Genomic DNA, 19982 nt, shown 5'->3' with positions numbered 1-19982 from the left:
AACTTGGTTCAAAAGGTAGATAAAATTATTCTCGTTTTAATGGTATATTTATCATTTTACAAAACGACATATTTTAAAGTTATACAGTTAAATTAATATACACATATATGTTAAAATAATATTAAACCTAATCAAATAAAGAATTGAAAATTTGTGTCTACAATGGACATTTAAATGTCATGCCTACGTAGGAAAATAATATATAGATATGCATAGTAATTAATGCATAGAATACATGGCCATTATTCAATATGAAAATATGGACAGAACTTGGCGTAAACTTCAAGCAGAAGATCGAGTATGTATAGAGATAGGCAATGAATTTACAATCTGCTATTTCTTTCTCACTCTCTCCATCTCGATACTTTCTCTCTATAGATATATATTTTTATAATAATAAAGCACTGCCACATTTTAAGTGTTTTAACCCCTGATCACTGATACCCTGTCCGACTGACGTAGGGCCCCGTAACGTATGTCAAGGCTCTGCCTAAATTCGTTGGGGTCTGTCTCGTGACGTAGGGATAAAGTAGAATTGGGTTACTATACTTAATGTGAGTGCACTATATATTTTATTAAATAACCCAGGAGTGATACCCAAAATATAACCACCCTCTTAAAACACCCCTGACACCCTACACTTCCTAAAATACACCCCGTATGTGAAAACCGAACCCAAAACATAATATTGTATTAAAAATAAATGAAAAACAGAAAAAGTAAGCTGAGGCGGGCCGCGTAGACCCACCCCAAACCTTACGCGGGCGGTATGAAGGTTTAAACCTGAATTCGTTGATTCTTTAAGGTCAGACGGGCCGCGTAAAGATCCCCGTTAGTTAACGCGGGCCGCGAGGGATCTAAAAGGAGGCGCAGGTCTGGGCCGCCACGTGGCCCAACACATGTCGAAGCTGGGCAATGACCCGGACAAGCTACCCTGTTGACCAGGGTTGACGCGGGCCGCGTAGGCCCTGCCCTAATGTTACACGGGCCGCGAGGAAGACAGATTTCAACACTATATAAAGAGGCATCGGGCCTTCAGTCTGCTTCGTTCAAAATCATTTCTTTCTCTCTCAAAATTAAATAGTGGGCATTATACTCGGGTCTAATACCCCCTAATTAGCGAAGCTCTGCCTCGTTGTAAGTATCATAACCCATGGATACGTATTAGATACTCTGCCTGATTGATCTAGGGTTCCGTAACGGCTGTCGTGGTTCTGCCCGACGTAGTCGCTGGAATACCGTCTCGGGGAGGGTATTACTAATATTAAAATGGGTTATTATACTAACGCGTGTGCATTGTTTAATTAGACTATAACCAGGGAATCACAAAGGAAAGCCTTATAATAACAATGTGAGTAATCTCCTTTTTACCAACTGTTTTTACAAAACCTTAAATACCTTTCCATGCGAATGACAGTTATTGAGTATTTGTAAGAATACAATTATCGTGGGTATGTTGGGGTTTTGTATACAAAATTTGTTACAACCTGGTTAAGGAGTAACATTTCCACAAGTCGGGTTCGACAGTACCAACGGGTGATAATTGATATAACTTGGAAACAAATGTAATTGCGGGATCGCCCTCAATACTGTTCACTGTGACTTTTTAGTTAAACTTGATTAAACTGGGATTCACTCACCAGTATTTCCTGCTGATAAAATGTTTTAAACACGTGTTTCAGGTAACTTAGTGTGAAGCCAATAAAAGCCAGCTGGAGAGCACTGAAGGCTTGGAAAAGTGGCAATAAAGTTACCTAAATAAAATAGATGTTTTTACTAAATAAAATAGGATTTATTCCTATGAAAATGTGTGTACTGAAAACTTGGGTTTTATCCCATGTGTTTAATATTATGAAAATATGGTGGTTTTACTCTGATAAAATATTTCCTAACTACGGTCCTGATGAAAAATTCCGCTGCCAAATTAGACAATACACGGTACCACCGAAACTGACTCACGGCCGCCGTTCCTGAGGGATCGGGGGTTGTGACAGAAGGTGGTATCAGAGCTATGCCACTGGCTCAAGCCAAAGAAGTGTTCTGCTGACACTTAAGTTTTAAATTCTGTGTTAGGAAATAACTTATGTGATTATGTGTTTTATATTATTTGCCTATTTGTTAGTTTACAGTATGGGTAAGCAAAAGATTTCGAATATCTATCGTCAATTAGATAGTTCACCAAAAGATAAGGGAACCTCATTTCAACCAAATCCATCAGGATACTCAGCAGATATTGAAAAAGGAATATTCATTAGTAAGGCATAGTCTAAGAAACCATTTGCCACTAAAAAGAGAAATAGAATTATTAGAAAAAGTCAAGAGAAAATAAAGAATATAAAGAAGTCACAACCAAAGGGAATAATAATTAATAAGAAACCATTTATTCCATATTTATATATATATATATATATATATATATATATATATATATATATATATCATACTGTCAAAGCCACATTTCAAATATCACAGTTTAGGGATATAAAACTTTATTTAATTACTTATAAAACAATGAATACAAACTTAAATTAATTGATATCAAATAAAAGTATTACAGCTATCTGTAATTTATAAATAGTTAACACAAAACATAAACAGAAATGGAATATAGTTTTATTTCAATATAAACTATTGAATTATTTGTGACTATTTTAAGCGCACTATATTGCAGTTATGCAAAATAAAAATGGTATATCCCTCATATAGATATTTGATGTTAATATTAAATTACATCCCCTAATTATAGCTATAATAGGTAAACCCAAAATTTTATTATGGGATATAATTATATGATACAGTGTTGAATACTCCTCATGATCAAAGGTACCATTATTCATTATGACCTACTATGGAAAGATGAATTAGATAAACAATAGGTAAATCTCCATATGTTAGCCACTACGACATTAAATGCTAACTTATATTAAATAGTTGAACCACCAAACCAGTACTAACACCCATGCCACCTATGAGCCAGAAAAAAAAATCGATATTGTAGCTATTTTCATAAGGATGACTTATCTATCGATATTGAAAGCTATATAAAGAAAATCGCGAAGCTACTTAGCGATAAAATAAATGGTTAAATGAAGATGGTGTGTAGTCATGATTAAATAAAATCATTTAAATTTTTGAAATTTGGGTTGGTTGGACTACGTAAAAAGGCCTAACTAAACGTTGAAAGCATTTTACAAATATTTAATATTAAGGTATGTCCAGAATAGATCTTATGCATGAAAATAATTAATATAAGATTATAAGATTAACTATAAGATTAACCACTCATATTAGTTTTAGGATTATGTATCCTAAATTATAAAGAAAAGTATTCAAGTCAGTTGGCTGATGTATAATAGCTAAATAATACAATATTAGTAAATGAGTTGAGTTGATGAATTGGATGTTAAATTTACCTTAAGTAATCTCGAAGTCCTCATAGTTTAAAAAGATTATAATGAAGATAAAAGAGATGAGATTGAATTGTGATTGTAGCCGTGACACAAATAAATTTTATAAAGTCGGTTACGTTAATCTATAAAAGATCTATTTAGTTAAATACTTGAAAAATAGATCTCAATTGTATGCAAAGTAAAGTATTAATCTTAACCTATTTTATAAAATAGACATACTTTGATAGTATGGGATAAAGTACGCTACAAAAGGTTTACCCGCTGCTCTAGCTAATTGTCTACCCTTTCCAAGTGTGATTTCTATAAAAAAAATCACATTTTTAAACAGAGGGTAAAATCGTAAATTAATGTTATGTAAGTTTATACTATCTATTACTAATTAGTCTTATCCGTTATATTGTTATAATTAACATTTTCAATTACAGAAAGTAATTTATGTATAGTGTATATCTCTTGTAACCCATAAATGTCAGGAGTCACATATGCAAATAGTCTTCTAAATAATGCCTCTCAATCTTAAATGTATATTATAATTGATTCTTATAAAGGAAAAGGTAGGAATGTAATAATTGGAATAGATATATAGATGGTTAATTGCGGAGAAATTATTAAGGTAATATAAATGGTGAGTCTTGTATAGTTTAACCCATTAGTTAAAAATGAAATTGTTCTTATAAGTCCAGAAAATTTATATTTGGAGTAATTTATTTCCCTAAACTTTCAAATCCCAAAATATTATATTTGACAAGAAATTTATTTCAATATACTACTTTTATAAAAGGATAAATAAAGTAATGGGAATAAGCTCGATGATTGGTACCATCAATTGTATAGTTGTATTGTTATAAATTAAAGATATTATAAAATAATTTAATATCATACATATATGTGTGTGTGTTACATAAGTTTAAATATTAAACTAGAGATTTGAAAATTTCGTTGTTTCTAAATAATAAATATACACATGTATATACATAATAGAATCTCTTGATGGTATACACAATATAATAATCAAATATCTTCTGAAAATAAACATAAGAAAAAATAATGCTGGTAATTCTTATAAAGACATGAAGCCATTATAAGAATAAATCATGAAACCTATTATGTTTTAAAATACCATCTGTTTCAATAAAATATTCTGTGTATCGGAATCTCATAATATATAAGCATGAAGGGAGTTGGCTGTAAGCATACTTATTACATTAAACCTAGCTATAATATCAATGAAGATAATGATATATTTAAAATTCCATTCTCCAACCAAAAGGAAACTACAACCATAATAATATATATGCTTAAATGAAAGAGTTAGGATATTGATATTCACTGGTAACAACCAGGACAGTATTTAGACTTGAATCTAAGAAAAATGCCTTAGTATAAAGCTTTGAGATAAGCCAATTACTTGCGTAGATAAAGTGTGATGGTTATTGGTATCCCGTGAGGATGATGACTAGAACAGTGCTTGTATGATAAATAAGCAATAACACCTGGCCACTGTTATTTCTTGTTTATTGATACTACTCGGTTCTAGAATATGATCCATCATGAGAATACTAATTTCCTTATTTCTTGATACAAGCCATAATAAATGATGTACTTCTGAAATCATTATTTGAGAAAATTCTGTTTATGGGAAATACAATGATAACTACCTCTCCGGCAAGTCTGGGTATGATGTGGTATACACTCCAGCTTGTCCGGGTGAGATGGGGGTACCTCTCTGGCGAGACCGGGTGAGATGGGGTATATGTTATGATAATGGAATTTCCTAAATAGTACCATGATTTGATGTCTAACCTGTTTTTGGAAATTGAATCTGTTAAATACACTGACCTGATGAATGGTGTGTATATTACAGTATGTGAAATATATGATTATATAGATATGTATATCTATGAGGAAATCCAAAGACCATAATGATTAACAATTAGGGATAAATCACGAACACGTGTGTCAATGATAATTTTAGATTTATTTATTAGGAATCTCTCGTATACGTCTATAATTCCGATGTCAAACACTATTTCGTTTGATCATCAGTCTCGAAACTCGTGTGACAAGATGAACGACGGGAACCCCATACGTTGGGACGCCATGGAAAGTATAAGATTTCCCTTTGCGATTATTAATGCATTAGGAAGCCTGTAACCAAAAGTTGTGCTAAGACACAAAACATCTAAAAACTTATAGAGAGTCGTTTTACCTTTATTGAGAGCTCTTAAGAAGATAAGAGTAACCACGACTAGTTGTACTTACAAGAACTCTCTTTCCCTATGATTCTACTAAGATTTACCATTCGGAATCCTTAAATTTATTTGAAATGACAGGAATACATACCTAACTGATAAATCTTTAGTTGTACCTCTTCAAAGTTATAGAGGTAAATGAAGAATTTAAATCCATTAAAAGATCATACAAATTAAAGGTAAAAATCTCAAAGCATAGAGAATAGTTCTGGTCAAAGTAAAGTAAAATTCAAAGCAAAGACCAGAATATATCTTGAAACTAAACTAACTAAAAATATTCATCCATATTTCAAGGAATCTCGAGGACGAGATTTAAAACAAGGTGGGGAAGATGTAACATTCCCAAAATTTTAATTTAAAATAAAATATATAAAAACGTATGTTATTAAACGAATAGATCACGGGAAGGTTGACTGTTAAAAATATGAAGTACCTAGACGGGTCTAGGAACCGTTTAATATTTAAATTATAAAATACTTGAACCTACTCTGTTTTCAATGAAACTTGGTTCAAAAGGTAGATAAAATTATTCTCGTTTTAATGGTATATTTATCATTTTACAAAACGACATATTTTAAAGTTATACAGTTAAATTAATATACATATATATGTTAAAATAATATTAAACCTAATCAAATAAAGAATTGAAAATTTGTGTCTACAATGGACATTTAAATGTCATGCCTACTAGGAAAATAATATATAGATATGCATAGTAATTAATGCATAGAATACATGGACATTATTCAATATGAAAATATGGACAGAACTTGGCGTAAACTTCAAGCAGAAGATCGAGTATATATAGAGATAGGCAATGAATTTACAATCTGCTATTTCTTTCTCACTCTCTCCATCTCGATACTTTCTCTCTATAGATATATATTTTTATAATAATAAAGCACTGCCCCATTTTAAGTGTTTTAACCCCTGATCACTGATACCCTGTCCAACTGACGTAGGGCCCCGTAACGTATGTCAAGGCTCTGCCTAAATTCGTTGGGGTTCTGTCTCGTGACGTAGGGATAAAGTAGAATTGGGTTACTATACTTAATGTGAGTGCACTATATATTTTATTAAATAACCCATGAGTGATACCCAAAATATAACCACCCTCTTAAAACACCCCTGACACCCTACACTTCCTAAAATACACCCCGTATGTGAAAACCGAACCCAAAACATAATATAGTATTAAAAATAAATGAAAAACAAAAAAAGTAAGCTGAGGCGGGCCGCGTAGACCCACCCCAAACCTTACGCGGGCGGTATGAAGGTTTAAACCTGAATTCGTTGATTCTTTAAGGTCAGGCGGGCCGCGTAAAGATCCCCGTTAGTTAACGCGGGCCGCGAGGGATCTAAAAGGAGGCGCAGCTTTGGGCCGCCACGTGGCCCAACACATGTCGAAGCTAGGCAATGACCCGGACAAGCTACCCTGTTGACCAGGGTTGACGCGGGCCGCGTAGGCCCTGCCCTAATGTTACGCGGGCCGCGAGGAAGACAGATTTCAACACTATATAAAGAGGCATCGGGCCTTCAGTCTGCTTCATTCAAAATCATTTCTTTCTCTCTCAAAATTAAATAGTGGGCATTATACTCGGGTCTAATACCCCCTAATTAGCGAAGCTCTGCCTCGTTGTAAGTATCATAACCCATGGATACGTATTAGATACTCTGCCTGATTGATCTAGGGTTCCGTAACGGCTGTCGTGGTTCTGCCCGACGTAGTCGTTGGAATACCGTCTCGGGGAGGGTATTACTAATATTAAAATGGGTTATTATACTAACGCGTGTGCATTGTTTAATTAGACTATAACCAGGGAATCACAAAGGAAAGCCTTATAATAACAATGTGAGTAATCTCCTTTTTACCAACTGTTTTTACAAAACCTTAAATACCTTTACATGCGAATGACAGTTATTGAGTATTTGTAAGAATACAATTATCGTGGGTATGTTGGGGTTTTGTATACAAAATTTGTTACAACCTGGTTAAGGAGTAACATTTCCACAAGTCGGGTTCGACTGTACCAACAGGTGATAATTGATATAACTTGGAAACAAATGTAATTGCGGGATCGCCCTCAATACTGTTCACTGTGACTTTTTAGTTAAACTTGATTAAACTGGGATTCACTCACCAGTATTTCCTGCTGATAAAATGTTTTAAACACGTGTTTCAGGTAACTTAGTGTGAAGCCAATAAAAGCCAGCTGGAGAGCACTGAAGGCTTGGAAAAGTGGCAATAAAGTTACCTAAATAAAATAGATGTTTTTACTAAATAAAATAGGATTTATTCCTATGAAAATGTGTGTACTGAAAACTTGGGTTTTATCCCATGTGTTTAATATTATGAAAATATGGTGGTTTTACTCTGATAAAATATTTCCTAACTACGGTCCTGATGAAAAATTCCGCTGCCAAATTAGACAATACACGGTACCACCGAAACTGGCTCACGGTCGCCGTTCCTGAGGGATCGGGGGTTGTGACACTGATCCAGTCCTTAAACATTCAATCGGCACATAGCACAGTAGCACAGATACAAGCCCAAAACACGTTGTCACATTTGGTGGCACAATAACTGAGTCAGACAGCCCAATCGAGACTAAGTGGTCTCGACTCGAGAACATGCGGTCTCGAGTCGCTACCAGGAGGTCTCGAGTCATAGACTTCCGGTCTCGAGTAGTGCAGGCTTAAGTCGCAACCTTAGAGGACTCGAGTCCAGTCTCGGGTTGTCACTATGTGGTCTCGAGTCGCAATCACCGCGGTCTCGAGTCGCAACTTAATAGTCTCGAGTCGAAACCAGTGGTCTCGACTCGTTTGCCTGCTGATTCTGTTGCATCTGCGAGACTTGTGCTAACCAATAGAATTTCATGTTCATGATTTTATGTACTATCCAATGAGGTTTCACAAACATGTTTCTTTGTCTAACAATTAACCAAAATGGATCAAACAACAAGTTTCTCAAATATTCAAGGCACCTTCAACTCATATTCATGTTGTTCATCATATATTCAAATTATTTATCATGCATAATCATTCAAAACCGACCCGAAACATGTTATCCTTGCAACTTTGAAAGCATTTTCAGCAATTATTTACCATTACTAATTCAAAAATCATGTGTGCATCATATAACACCCTAGTCATGTATCAAACCTTACTAACAATTTTAACACATCACTTTATTATCATGCTCCTACCAAATCGTTCACATATCATCATGAAGGAACATTTTCATCACTTAAATCAAGCAAAACATAATACTTATATCATTAAGCAAACACCTTCATCATAGGTAAATAACAATTTTTTATGTATTTTGTCAATAAAAACTAAAAGAGGCACTAACCGGCTAGATACTCTAAGTGTGAGGATATAAGGGTCGATGAGCGGACTTCTGAATGATTCCAAGCTTGAGCCGAGAGTTCTAGTGTTGTCACCGGTTTGGTCCAAGAGAAAGGAGAGGAGAGGTGATGCTTGATTGTTGGGGGTTTAAGGTTTTCTAGAGAGAGGATGAAGTGAGAGAGAGAGAGTAGAGGGGAGTGTGTGAGGGTTTTTGGGTTTTATGCAAGGTGGTGCACCCTAAGTGGGTTCCGAGTGGGCTTCTCGGGTGTATGGCCCAACCGTCCCAACCGTTTACTGTTTACTCGAGACTGAGTGGTCTCGAGTCGGGTTCGTGGTCTCAGCTCACCCATACAAGTACACACACACATATATATATATATATATATATTCTACGTACATATCATCAACACATAGCACATCAAGATAATACACAACTTTCATTTAATAATATATGTACGCACACATTGTCATTACAAGATATACGCTCGGGAAAACCTAGAGTGTCACACACAACCTTGAACATCCGAAGACAATCGGGGTGTTCCGGTGAAAAGTCGCGAAGCTTGAGATTTTCGACCGGGGAGTCGACGTATATACCCAAAATTTCTATAAAACCGGTGGGTCGAAAACGTATATATACCCAAAAATTTCAATACGAAACCCACATACTCTCTACTACTGAGCGAAAAGTTCAGGGGGGTCAGCTGTCCCCTCCCGCCCCCACAAAGCTACGCCCGTGCCGGTTAACACTTGACGACAATGGTGACAAGTTTTCACTTGATACGAGTATGGAAAACGAATGCATTAGAGGTAATCGTCTTTCTTGATCTTGATTAGTGTTCTTAACTAAACTATTATCGAACATCATCGAACTTGAACTTGAACAATGGTCGCCAGAATTAAGATCAACGCCAACCTTAGCTACCTAGTACTGCATTTGAAGGTGGTGTATTGTAATAATATTGTAAAATGTAAATATATTTGATGCCTAACTAGTACATTTTAATTGGTTTTTTTAGTTAATTAATTTTACTCCTAGTTGTAATGATCAATTTTACACATTATACACAGGGGCGGGCCCATATGGTCCAGATCGGGGTCCACGGACCTCAATTTTTTTTAGAAAATAGTAGAGCCGCTAAGTTAAATTTTTCAAGGACCCCATAAAATAAATTAGTTGGACCGCATAGTATTAAAAGCAAAGATGGTGTGGTGGTAAATCCCCTTTTGTTCCAACAAATAGATCCCAAGTTTAAGTCTACATCTCTTGTTTTTCTAGTTTGGTTTTTTCAATCAAAATTGAACTAGTATTTTAAAACAGCACAATCACCCATTGACCCTCTAATTTGTTTCTTTAAAATGATAAACTGAATGTCGATTTTATTTAACACCTGATTACCAAATAAAACTTCAAACATATAATGTAGTGGTTTCATGTCCTCTAAATACTTCTAAATTATTCCTAGGCCCGACCCGACTACGATGACCGACTCGAAAATTTTAATATTTGGTTGTGAAAAATTCTTACACAAAGAATGGACTCCAATGAAAAAATTCCTGGGTCCACCACTGATTATACATATGATGTAGTGCAACAGCCTTTTGTAATGAATGTAATGTAGTGCAATTTTAGCCATTATATAACTAGACTAGATACTATCATTCATGTGTAATGCAAATTTAACCCTCCAAGCTTCATAGACTACATGTGTAACGCATATGATTCTTGTGTAATCTGTAATGCAATTTGATTCCTGTGTAATGTGTAATGCATGTTTAAACTTCAAGGCTTAACAAACTACATGTGTGATGCATATGATTCCTGTGTAAGGTGTAACGTGTAATGCACATTTGACCTTCAAGGCTTCATAGACTATATGTGTAATGCATATGATTTCGGTGTAATGCATGATTGCATGTTGTGTAAACTGCAATGGTTGCAACATGTTGTGTTGTAATTCGATTCTAGGAGGAAAGCACACGTTGTTGTAAAATGTTATGGTTGTAATTTGATTTTCGAGAGTACAAGGAGGACACATATTGCAAGGAAACATATGGGGCATTTTGGTCTTTTCAATAACCTTTTTCACATAAAACTTAAGTATGTAATTGAAAGGGACTCAAATAGGAGAACTATGAAACCTTAGGGACTCAGGTGGCAGCTTTTAGCGAGTAAAGTCTCAATTTGCATTTTTCCACACAACTATAAACACACAAAGTATAAGTTACTCTTATTTTTTTTTTTAGTTAAATGCGTGTTTGATTCCTGTGGTTTGCAAATATTGTAGATTTGGTTCTAGTGGTTCAATAATTACAAAGTTGATCCCGGTCGTTGTAATTTTTACAGTCGGGTGGTCCTTATCACTAACCCATGTTAGATTTTTCAGTTAAATATGTGTAAAATGACATAAATGCTCCTGATCAATTAAGAAAACTAAAAATATATAAATTATAATTATTAATAAATTTAAGTAGGTCCCATTTCCTACTCCTACCCTCCCCCACCTCCTTCTTCTTCTTCAATCCTCCTTAACCACCCTGTGATAATAAAAACTCCACCACCACCAGCACTGTCTCACCTACACCACCGGTAACCCACCACAACCGCCGTCAAACCACCACAACCACCCCGACCTGTAACACCCTATGTTTCGAAAGTCAAAGTCAAAGTCAAGATTTAAGTCAAAGGAAGAAAAGATTGCTAATTGCATTATCTTATATAACATGGTATGGGACGTGTTGTTTAAAATATTTGGTAAATATAGTTGTTATGGAAACTTCTGGACAATCTGTTTCGCTCAGTGCCACGCCCCGATGTTTCCGCCAATCTGTTTCGCCCGACCACCGTCCCAAAGATCATTCATCATCCCTTTTTTATGAAATAAAATTCATCCCTGTTTTGGCAAAATCATCCAGAAACTCATGAGAACAAAATTGAAAACAAAGAACGTGATTGTTGTTTCAGACTTCATCGCAAACATCAATCGATCAAAAGGATCGATAATTTTAAAGCCCAGAACCGTTTTTTAAAAACCCAATCGGAAAAACAGTTTTTTTCCAGCGAAACTATGGCAAATTAGAAAAACGAAACAATGAAACTCCAAATCGAAAATTAACGGTTAATTTCTAAATCCCTTTAACGTATGTAAAGAATTGAATATAAAAATCCTTGTACAAAATCGAGATCACAGTTTTCGTTATCCCCTGTTCGAACTATCGTTTTTGTGAAAAAACAAAATCAATTTTTGAAATCTGTTAGACTTCAGATCCGAAAAGAAACAAACGAAGCTTTGAACAATTTCAAACAACAATTTAAGAACATCAGATTACAATTTTTTTTTTTCAAATTTAGATAGAATCAAATTTTTTCAAAGTTTACGAACATCGAACAACAGTTTAAGAACCCACCACGGTGGTGGTGGGAGACGGTGGTCGAGGTAGTTGTGGTGGTTTGACGGCAGTTGTGGTGGGTTACAAGTGGTGGAGGTGAGACAGTGGTGGTGGTGGTGGAGGTTTTAGTGTCACAGGGTGGTTAAGGAGGATTAAAGAAGAAGTGAGAAAATTAGTTTTCTTAATTGTTTAGCGGCATTTATGTCATTTTATACATATTTAACTGAAAAATCTAAGATAGGTTAGTGATAAGGACCACCCGAGTGCAAAAATTACAACTACCGGGACCAACTTTGTAATTATTGAACCACTAGGACCAAGTCTACAATATTTACAAACCATAAAGACCAACCAGACATTTAACTCTATTTTTTTAGTGGTAAGGATCATTTAATCACTTCACACCAACATAACTGTAAAACTAACGTGCATCTAGTCAAAGGACCATCTCAGACAAAAGGTGAAATTAAAAAAAAAACACAAAGCAATTTTTATATTGTTATATATTGTATATTTTAATTTAATATTATTATTATTAGAACCCAAAAGGGGTTAAGTTACTTTTTAGCTTGTGACCTAACGTTGTGGGGTACAATGTATGAAACCCGTGAACACTTTCTCAACATTCCACTCCGACAGACACCATCTCCAAACTCACTACGCCCACACAGACTCAACTCAACACTACCTTCCAATTCTCTTCATCCCACCATTAAATTCAAAACCCTATATAAATCCTCCCCTAAATGCACTTCACATTCATCATCAACCATGACCATCATCTCCCTCCTCTTCACCTCTCTCCTCCTTCTCATCCACCCAACCCCCTCCGCCTCCGACCACCACCACCACCCCCGCCGCCGTAGCATCCATCCACCGTCAATAAAAAACACACCCTCTTCATCCGATCTAACCCATCAAGCTTGTAGCGCTACAAGAAACCCACAACTATGTGAATCATCACTCATCCATTACCCTACCGGAACTCCAACAGAAATCATTCAGTCCGCTTTAACCATCTCCTCCAACAACCTCAAACAAGCCCAGTCAATGTCACAAACTATACTCGAATCAGCATCAGGCAATATAAACAAAACAACCGCCGCCAAAAACTGCATTGAGCATCTCAACAACTCAGCGTACCGTCTCAAATCAACGGCTGACGCCTTGCCACGTGGCGATTTAAAAAACGCACGCGCCTGGACCAGTGCAGGACTGGCGTACCAGTACGACTGCTGGTCCGCGTTAAAATACGTTAACGATACGAAAACAATTAACGAAACGATGTCGTTTCTGAACACGTTGATCGGTTACACTAGCAACGCGTTGAGTTTAATGATGGCGTATGATGTGTTTGGGGATAAAACGACGTCGTGGGCCCCGCCGAAGACGGAAAGAGAGGGGTTTTGGGAAGTTGGCGGTTCCGGCGGTGGTGCGCCGGAGTTAGGGGTTCTGGCGGGGTTGAAGGCTGACGTCACTGTGTGTAAAGGGGGTGGGTGTGATTACGTCACGGTTCAGGAGGCGGTGAATGCTGGCCCGGATTGGGGGTATGACCGGCGGTTTGTGATTTGGGTGAAAACCGGGGTTTATGAGGAAACGGTTCGGGTCGGGCTTGAAAAGGTGAATGTAGTGGTTTTGGGGGATGGAATGGGTAAAACGGTGATTACTGGGTCTTTGAATGTTGGGCAACCTGGGCTTTCTACGTATAACACTGCTACATTCGGTAAGTTAACCCTCATCCGAACCGGTACCGAAAATGTCAAAAGTCGGTACGGAATCGGTACTGAAAATGTACCCGGTTCGATAAATTCGGTACCGGTACCTGGTCCAATTTGCTCATCCCTAGTTTATAAACACCAATAATTACGGGTCCGTTTGTTTGTTTGTTTGTTAATAAACTAATTCCGGCACAGGGGTTGTTGGTGACGGATTCATGGCAAGTGGTTTAACCATAGAGAACACCGCGGGTCCGGATGCGCACCAAGCGGTAGCATTCCGCTCCGATAGTGACCGATCGATCATCGAAAACTGCGAATTCCTGGGCAACCAAGACACACTTTACGCGCACTCGCTTCGCCAGTTCTACAAATCATGTCGCATTGAAGGCAATGTAGATTTCATATTTGGCAACTCTGCTTCCATTTTCCAAGACTGCAGCATCCTGATTCGTCCACGTCAGCAGAACCCGGAAAAGGGGGAGAACAACGCGGTGACAGCACACGGTCGGATAGATCCTGCACAGTCCACAGGCTTCGTGTTCCAAAACTGTTTGATCAATGGGACCGAAGAGTACATGAGGTTATACAACAGCAACCCGAAAGTGCACAAGAACTTTCTTGGAAGACCTTGGAAGGAGTTCTCAAGAACGGTGTTCATCGACTGCAACATGGAGGCGTTGATCACGCCGCAGGGGTGGATGCCATGGACGGGTGATTTTGCGTTAAAGACGCTTTATTACGGGGAGTTTGAGAATAGTGGTAAGGGTTCGGATTTGTCGGGGAGGGTAGCGTGGAGTAGCCGAATTCCGGCCGAGCATGTAAATGTATATTCCGTCGGAAACTTCCTCCAAGGTGATCAATGGAGTCTTACATCTTTATAATTGTTGATTTAGATTTTTACAGTTATAAATAAAATTAGAACATATCGAGCTTTGACTAGAATCGCGAGACAGATCAAACTAAACACTCTTGTTTCTTTTTCCAAAGGCTTCCCGTCTCCTCCGGCATTGCAACCGCTTGTCTCTTATGCCGCCACGAAAACCGCAGCTCAGTTCTTTCGTCCCAGCCGCTACACTTTACAATCTTACAGATCAGCCTATTTTTTGTGTTCCCTAATGGTTTCTTCGTTTATGATAGTGTAGCCCTAAGATGTCATTTGTTTATATAATCAGTGTTTTAAAAACCGGACTGAAGATAAGACCGGCCTACTATAAGACAGGGGGCTGTTTGTTTACCTTTTAGTGGTTCAGACCTCTTACTGGTTCAACACTTAATGGTTCAGACTGTTTGTTTTACGAGCAGATATCTGAATGGTTAAGATTTATACAGAGTCTGAATAGTTAAGACCTCTAATCTGAATTGGTCAGACATTTGGCTCTAAACGGTTAAGCATTATACAAGCTATTAATGGTTCAAACCTCTTATTGGTTCAGCACTTAATGGTTCAGACCTCTTACTGGTTCAGCACTTAACCATTCAGATGTTGCCAAACAGCCCCTAAAACTGCCACTATGTTGTGATTTGAAAAAGAATGCAAGAAACATGAGGTAATATATTTATTTTTAGTAATTTGATAAACGGGTTTAAGCCCAAGTTTCACTTATTTAGCATTGACTAGGTCCTCCTTTGTTTGTTTACTCATTTGATAAACGGGTTTAAGCTCAAGTTTCACTTATTCAGCTTGACTAACTTTAAAGTATTAGATTACATGCGTACTATTTGTATTATTTTTATTTCAATATATATATTTTTTGCTAGTTATCTATAAAATTTATGCTAAATTAACTTCGAGTTTGTAGCTTAATCATTTATAATAGTCTTTTGATTGACATGGCTTAAGATGATCACGTGATGGTTAACAATCTTAGAGTTTGTAGCAATAGAAATATGAAAATATCAATGGTTTTAAAATTATATGAAAACTAGGTTAGAACCCCGTGTATTACACAGGTTATACTAAATTAAAAAACAATGTATTTTTAAAAACCTCATTTATTACCCTAAATATTAAATAATAAAAAGTTATATATTTAAGAACCTCGTTTATTATGCGGGTTGAATAAATGTAATTTTATATACCAAACAATAAAAAAATTATATTAAAAAAAAACATGTGTATTCACGGGTGGAAGAAATGTAATTTTTTATACTAAATAATAAAAAAGTTATATCTAAAAAAACTCCGTGTGTTATTATTTTTAAAATTAGGTTAATTCTATTTTAAATTTTTTGTTTGATTAATAAGTTGTTTAATATAATTTCTCATAGTTAACAATAACCAAACTATAAATTAGCAACTTTTTGTTGTTTTAATAGTTGTAACATATGTATCGGGTGTTTTCCAAAAAAAATTTTGCTTTTTTAACTTTTAATCCAAAGGTTTTTATTTTCTCATTTTAAAACTCTTTGACTTGTTAGTTTTAACCCAAAGCTTTTCAACTTTTCAATTTAACCCCAACACTTTCTTATTTTCATCTTTGTCCCTTATAATAAATAACATTAATTGAAACAATTCTTTTTAGTTTAGATAAGACTTTACGATTTAAAGTTAAGTTTATGCCAATAATTTAGAGTTAGATAAGATTTATACTAACTTAATTAATTATTAATAATTTAAATTAAATAATACTTAGCTACAATTAAGGATGCTCTACAATAATGACAAGTGTCCCTTTATTGGTTTCTTTTATTATATAGTATATAGATATAGATATTCAAGAAACTAAAAATAAATGTGGATATGGTGTTTCAAAATAAACGACCAGTTGATAACGATGAAAAAATGGTACCAAAGTAATTCCGACTAGAGATGCACACGGTTCCAGTTCCACCGGGTCGGGTCGGGTCAGGTCCGGTTCGGTTCTTTTTCCAACCCCGGGTGGGTCAGGTAGGGTAGGAACCAGTTTCAAGTCAAGTATTCCGGGTTGGGTAGGAACCGGTTTTTTTTGTACCTCTACTGTAAGTATCCCACGGTCAGCCCGTTTTGTATTACAGAAACTAAAGCTTTGGGCTTTAAATAATTTGGGTCCTTATTCTAGCAAGTTCATGAACACTTACCTTCTTTTTTATTTTTTTTTCTTTTTCTTTTAGCTTTCAATTAAAAGTTGTTTGAATTTCTTTTATTATTATTTTTATATTTTAAATAGAAACTTTATAGTAAAATTAATATATATTTTTAAGTATAGTTTTTTTTTTTTTTTTTTTCATAAAAAGATATATTCTTAACTGTAGTTTTTTTTTTTTCATATAGCCTTTGTTCATTAGTTTTTTATATAAAAGCTTGCGTGAGTATACTAATTTTTTTTTTCTAACATTCCTATATATATATATTTTATTTAAAACGAAGTTGTATTCGAAATACTGGTTCAGTGACAAACTGAGCCAGTACCGACCAACAACATTGTTACCGGTATTAGTGTTATCGGAACCGGTCTCTGTATTTGTTTTATATGGTTTTCGATCGATGTAGAGACTACTTTATTGTTTAAGTTACATTATATATTTTTTGTGTAATAAAACCATTGTAAATATTACTAAACGACTCGATTTGTCATCGTACCTTTACGTTTATACTCTGAACTTTAATAGAGTTATGATAACTAACACCTAAAGTTCAATAGTACTTTTTCTATAGCAAATATATAGTTCCACCCTTGAGCTTTAATAAAGGTGTCATACAACCGTTGTAGTTTATTTTGATTTTTTATGAGTGCTAGTACGGTTTCGGTACTGTGACGAACTGAACCGATACCGGTTGAACAACATCGGTATTCATTTTGTTAACTTTTTATCGATGCAAAACACGTATTGACATCCCCTTAAGCATATTTTTTTATTTGCTATATTAAGTGTTGGTACTGTACTGAACCGAACTAACCGATACAGACCGAAAGCCCGCTGCAGAGCACGGGTAATCCCGCTAGTTTTATCTATTTTATTATTATTTATATGGGGCCAACTTTCCTTGTAACTTTGGGAGTTTGGGAGATAATTGGTCATATATATACTGTTAGCTAACATGTATGATAGATTATCTTTACATACTTTTTATATGTATATAACATGTTTGGAGATTAGGGTGGTGGATGGCCACCTGCCACCTTTTGTTAAAGGCGTGGCCACGGGTTCTCTTACTGCACGTCATGGTTAATTAAGTTGAAACTCGGTTACCTTCTTGTAGAAACTAAATCAATGCAAAAACATATTTATTTCCTCTATTTGAGGACGAATCTTAAATGTCAACATTTTGACATTCATATGGAACCGAGTGTTTGAAATTTTTCATTAATCTGGATGTGTCTATAAGTTCTTGGTTATTACTTATTCTAACAACAACAAGCGGCAAGTCACACACTTTATAATTCTACTACTAAGTTACACAAACTTTTCTACAACAGGGATTGAACCCTATTGGGTTTTTGGAGGCTTGATTAGCTTATTGGGTATGGTTTACAAGACATTAAAGTGGCAGAGTATTGAATACATGAGTTTGGCCTATTTATTTCATTATAGACCAATTATTTTTATCTTGGGAACAAGTTGAAAACTTTAAGTTTATCTCTACAAAACTTGTAATTCCTCACGAGTGAGGTAGATAGCAATAATAAAATACCAAATATTAGAAAACCAATATTCAACTGATAGAATATCTCAAGTGGATTACTTGCCGGATATGAAGAATGTTTGTTTTCAAGGCTTCTTAGGATTCGGCAGTTCGTTATAGTGGGAGCCAGTAGGGATACATGACAAGTTGGGGAAAGTTTTAGTCATGATTGATGTGTTGGAGTTTGGGGGAGCTTAAATAGTTAAATGTGTGTTATTTGATTAAAATAGAATTTTTGGTTAATTTTTGAATTGAAGTTCGGTTAATTAATGTGAAGGTTAAATCGTATAGCTTTTGTATTTATAATGGTTGCCTTGCGAACTGGTACACGGTGTGGAAGATGATATGTACCAAAACTATACTTATCCTACTTAGTCACGAATATAACAAGGGTCAAATTTTCATTTGTTTTGGTTACCCATCTAATCGGAAGTAAGCTCGTTGGCGAATCCTTTAAACTAGTGTAGTAGCTATGAAACTCTAGCATCCCCATTTGAAATGGTGTGGTGATTAGGTGTCTCTCTTCTATTCAAAATGTGGAGTGTTAAAATCCTGTAGATAACATAGTGTTAAAATCCTGTAGATAACATATGTTAGTTTGCCTCTAAAAAAAGAAAAAAAGAAAAGAAACCACATGAAACCTCTATCAAGATATGTAGTGTTCAAATTATGCAAAACTGTAGATATTAAGATTATTTAAGAAATATATTAGTTTGCTTTTAAATAAAAAGAAATGAAAAGAAAATCCATGAAACTTTAGCCTAGTACGTTGTGATTTAAATTAATGAGTCTAAACTATCTTTTACTTTGTTATACTTAATTAGATTTTAATTTAAAAGGGTTTATAAATTGGAAAAAGGTTATTTTGGTTATTGCTTTCGGGGCGATGTGGATTATTTGTGTTAATTTATTTTCACTTTTTCAAATTTCAAAGAAATTGACATTTTTCTTATTACGCGTGATCTTAAACAATTTTTATGGTATTTATCATCTTTATTTACGTGAGATATTCTATTCAATCCGTGTAACACAGTTAGGTCCACGACCTAGTTATCAAAAAAAATAGAACTGAAGTTGACTCGTGTATATTTAAATATTTAAACCTCACATTCAAATTCAAATTCAAATCAATATACCGTTTAACTGAAGTTGACTCGTGTATACTTAAATATTTAAACCTCACATTGAAATTCAAATTCAAATCAATATACCGTTTATTAAATTTACCCGTTTATTATCGATTCCTTTGACTATATAT

The 19982-nt window shown here is 35.2% G+C and overlaps 1 protein-coding gene and 1 long non-coding RNA gene across 2 annotated transcripts; both read left to right on the top strand.

The window, feature by feature from the left end:
* Positions 1 to 486: 486 nt before the first annotated feature.
* On the top strand, positions 487 to 1971 carry LOC118487263. The gene is made up of 2 exons (XR_004881056.1): positions 487 to 1351; positions 1683 to 1971. It is a non-coding gene; the product is annotated as an uncharacterized LOC118487263 (long non-coding RNA).
* An 11020-nt stretch (positions 1972 to 12991) lies between these two features.
* LOC110911940 (probable pectinesterase/pectinesterase inhibitor 51) lies at positions 12992 to 15063 on the top strand. The gene is made up of 2 exons (XM_022156600.2): positions 12992 to 14126; positions 14317 to 15063. Exons 1-2 carry the CDS (start codon positions 12998 to 13000, stop codon positions 15000 to 15002), a joined length of 1815 nt encoding a protein of 604 aa, XP_022012292.2. The 5' UTR covers positions 12992 to 12997; the 3' UTR covers positions 15003 to 15063.
* Positions 15064 to 19982: the final 4919 nt, after the last annotated feature.

The sequence above is a fragment of the Helianthus annuus genome, chromosome 15 (assembly GCF_002127325.2).
Source record: "Helianthus annuus cultivar XRQ/B chromosome 15, HanXRQr2.0-SUNRISE, whole genome shotgun sequence".
Lineage (NCBI taxonomy): Eukaryota > Viridiplantae > Streptophyta > Magnoliopsida > Asterales > Asteraceae > Helianthus > Helianthus annuus.
Note: the sequence above shows the minus strand (reverse complement) of the source record. Positions and strands in the feature narration are given on the sequence as shown.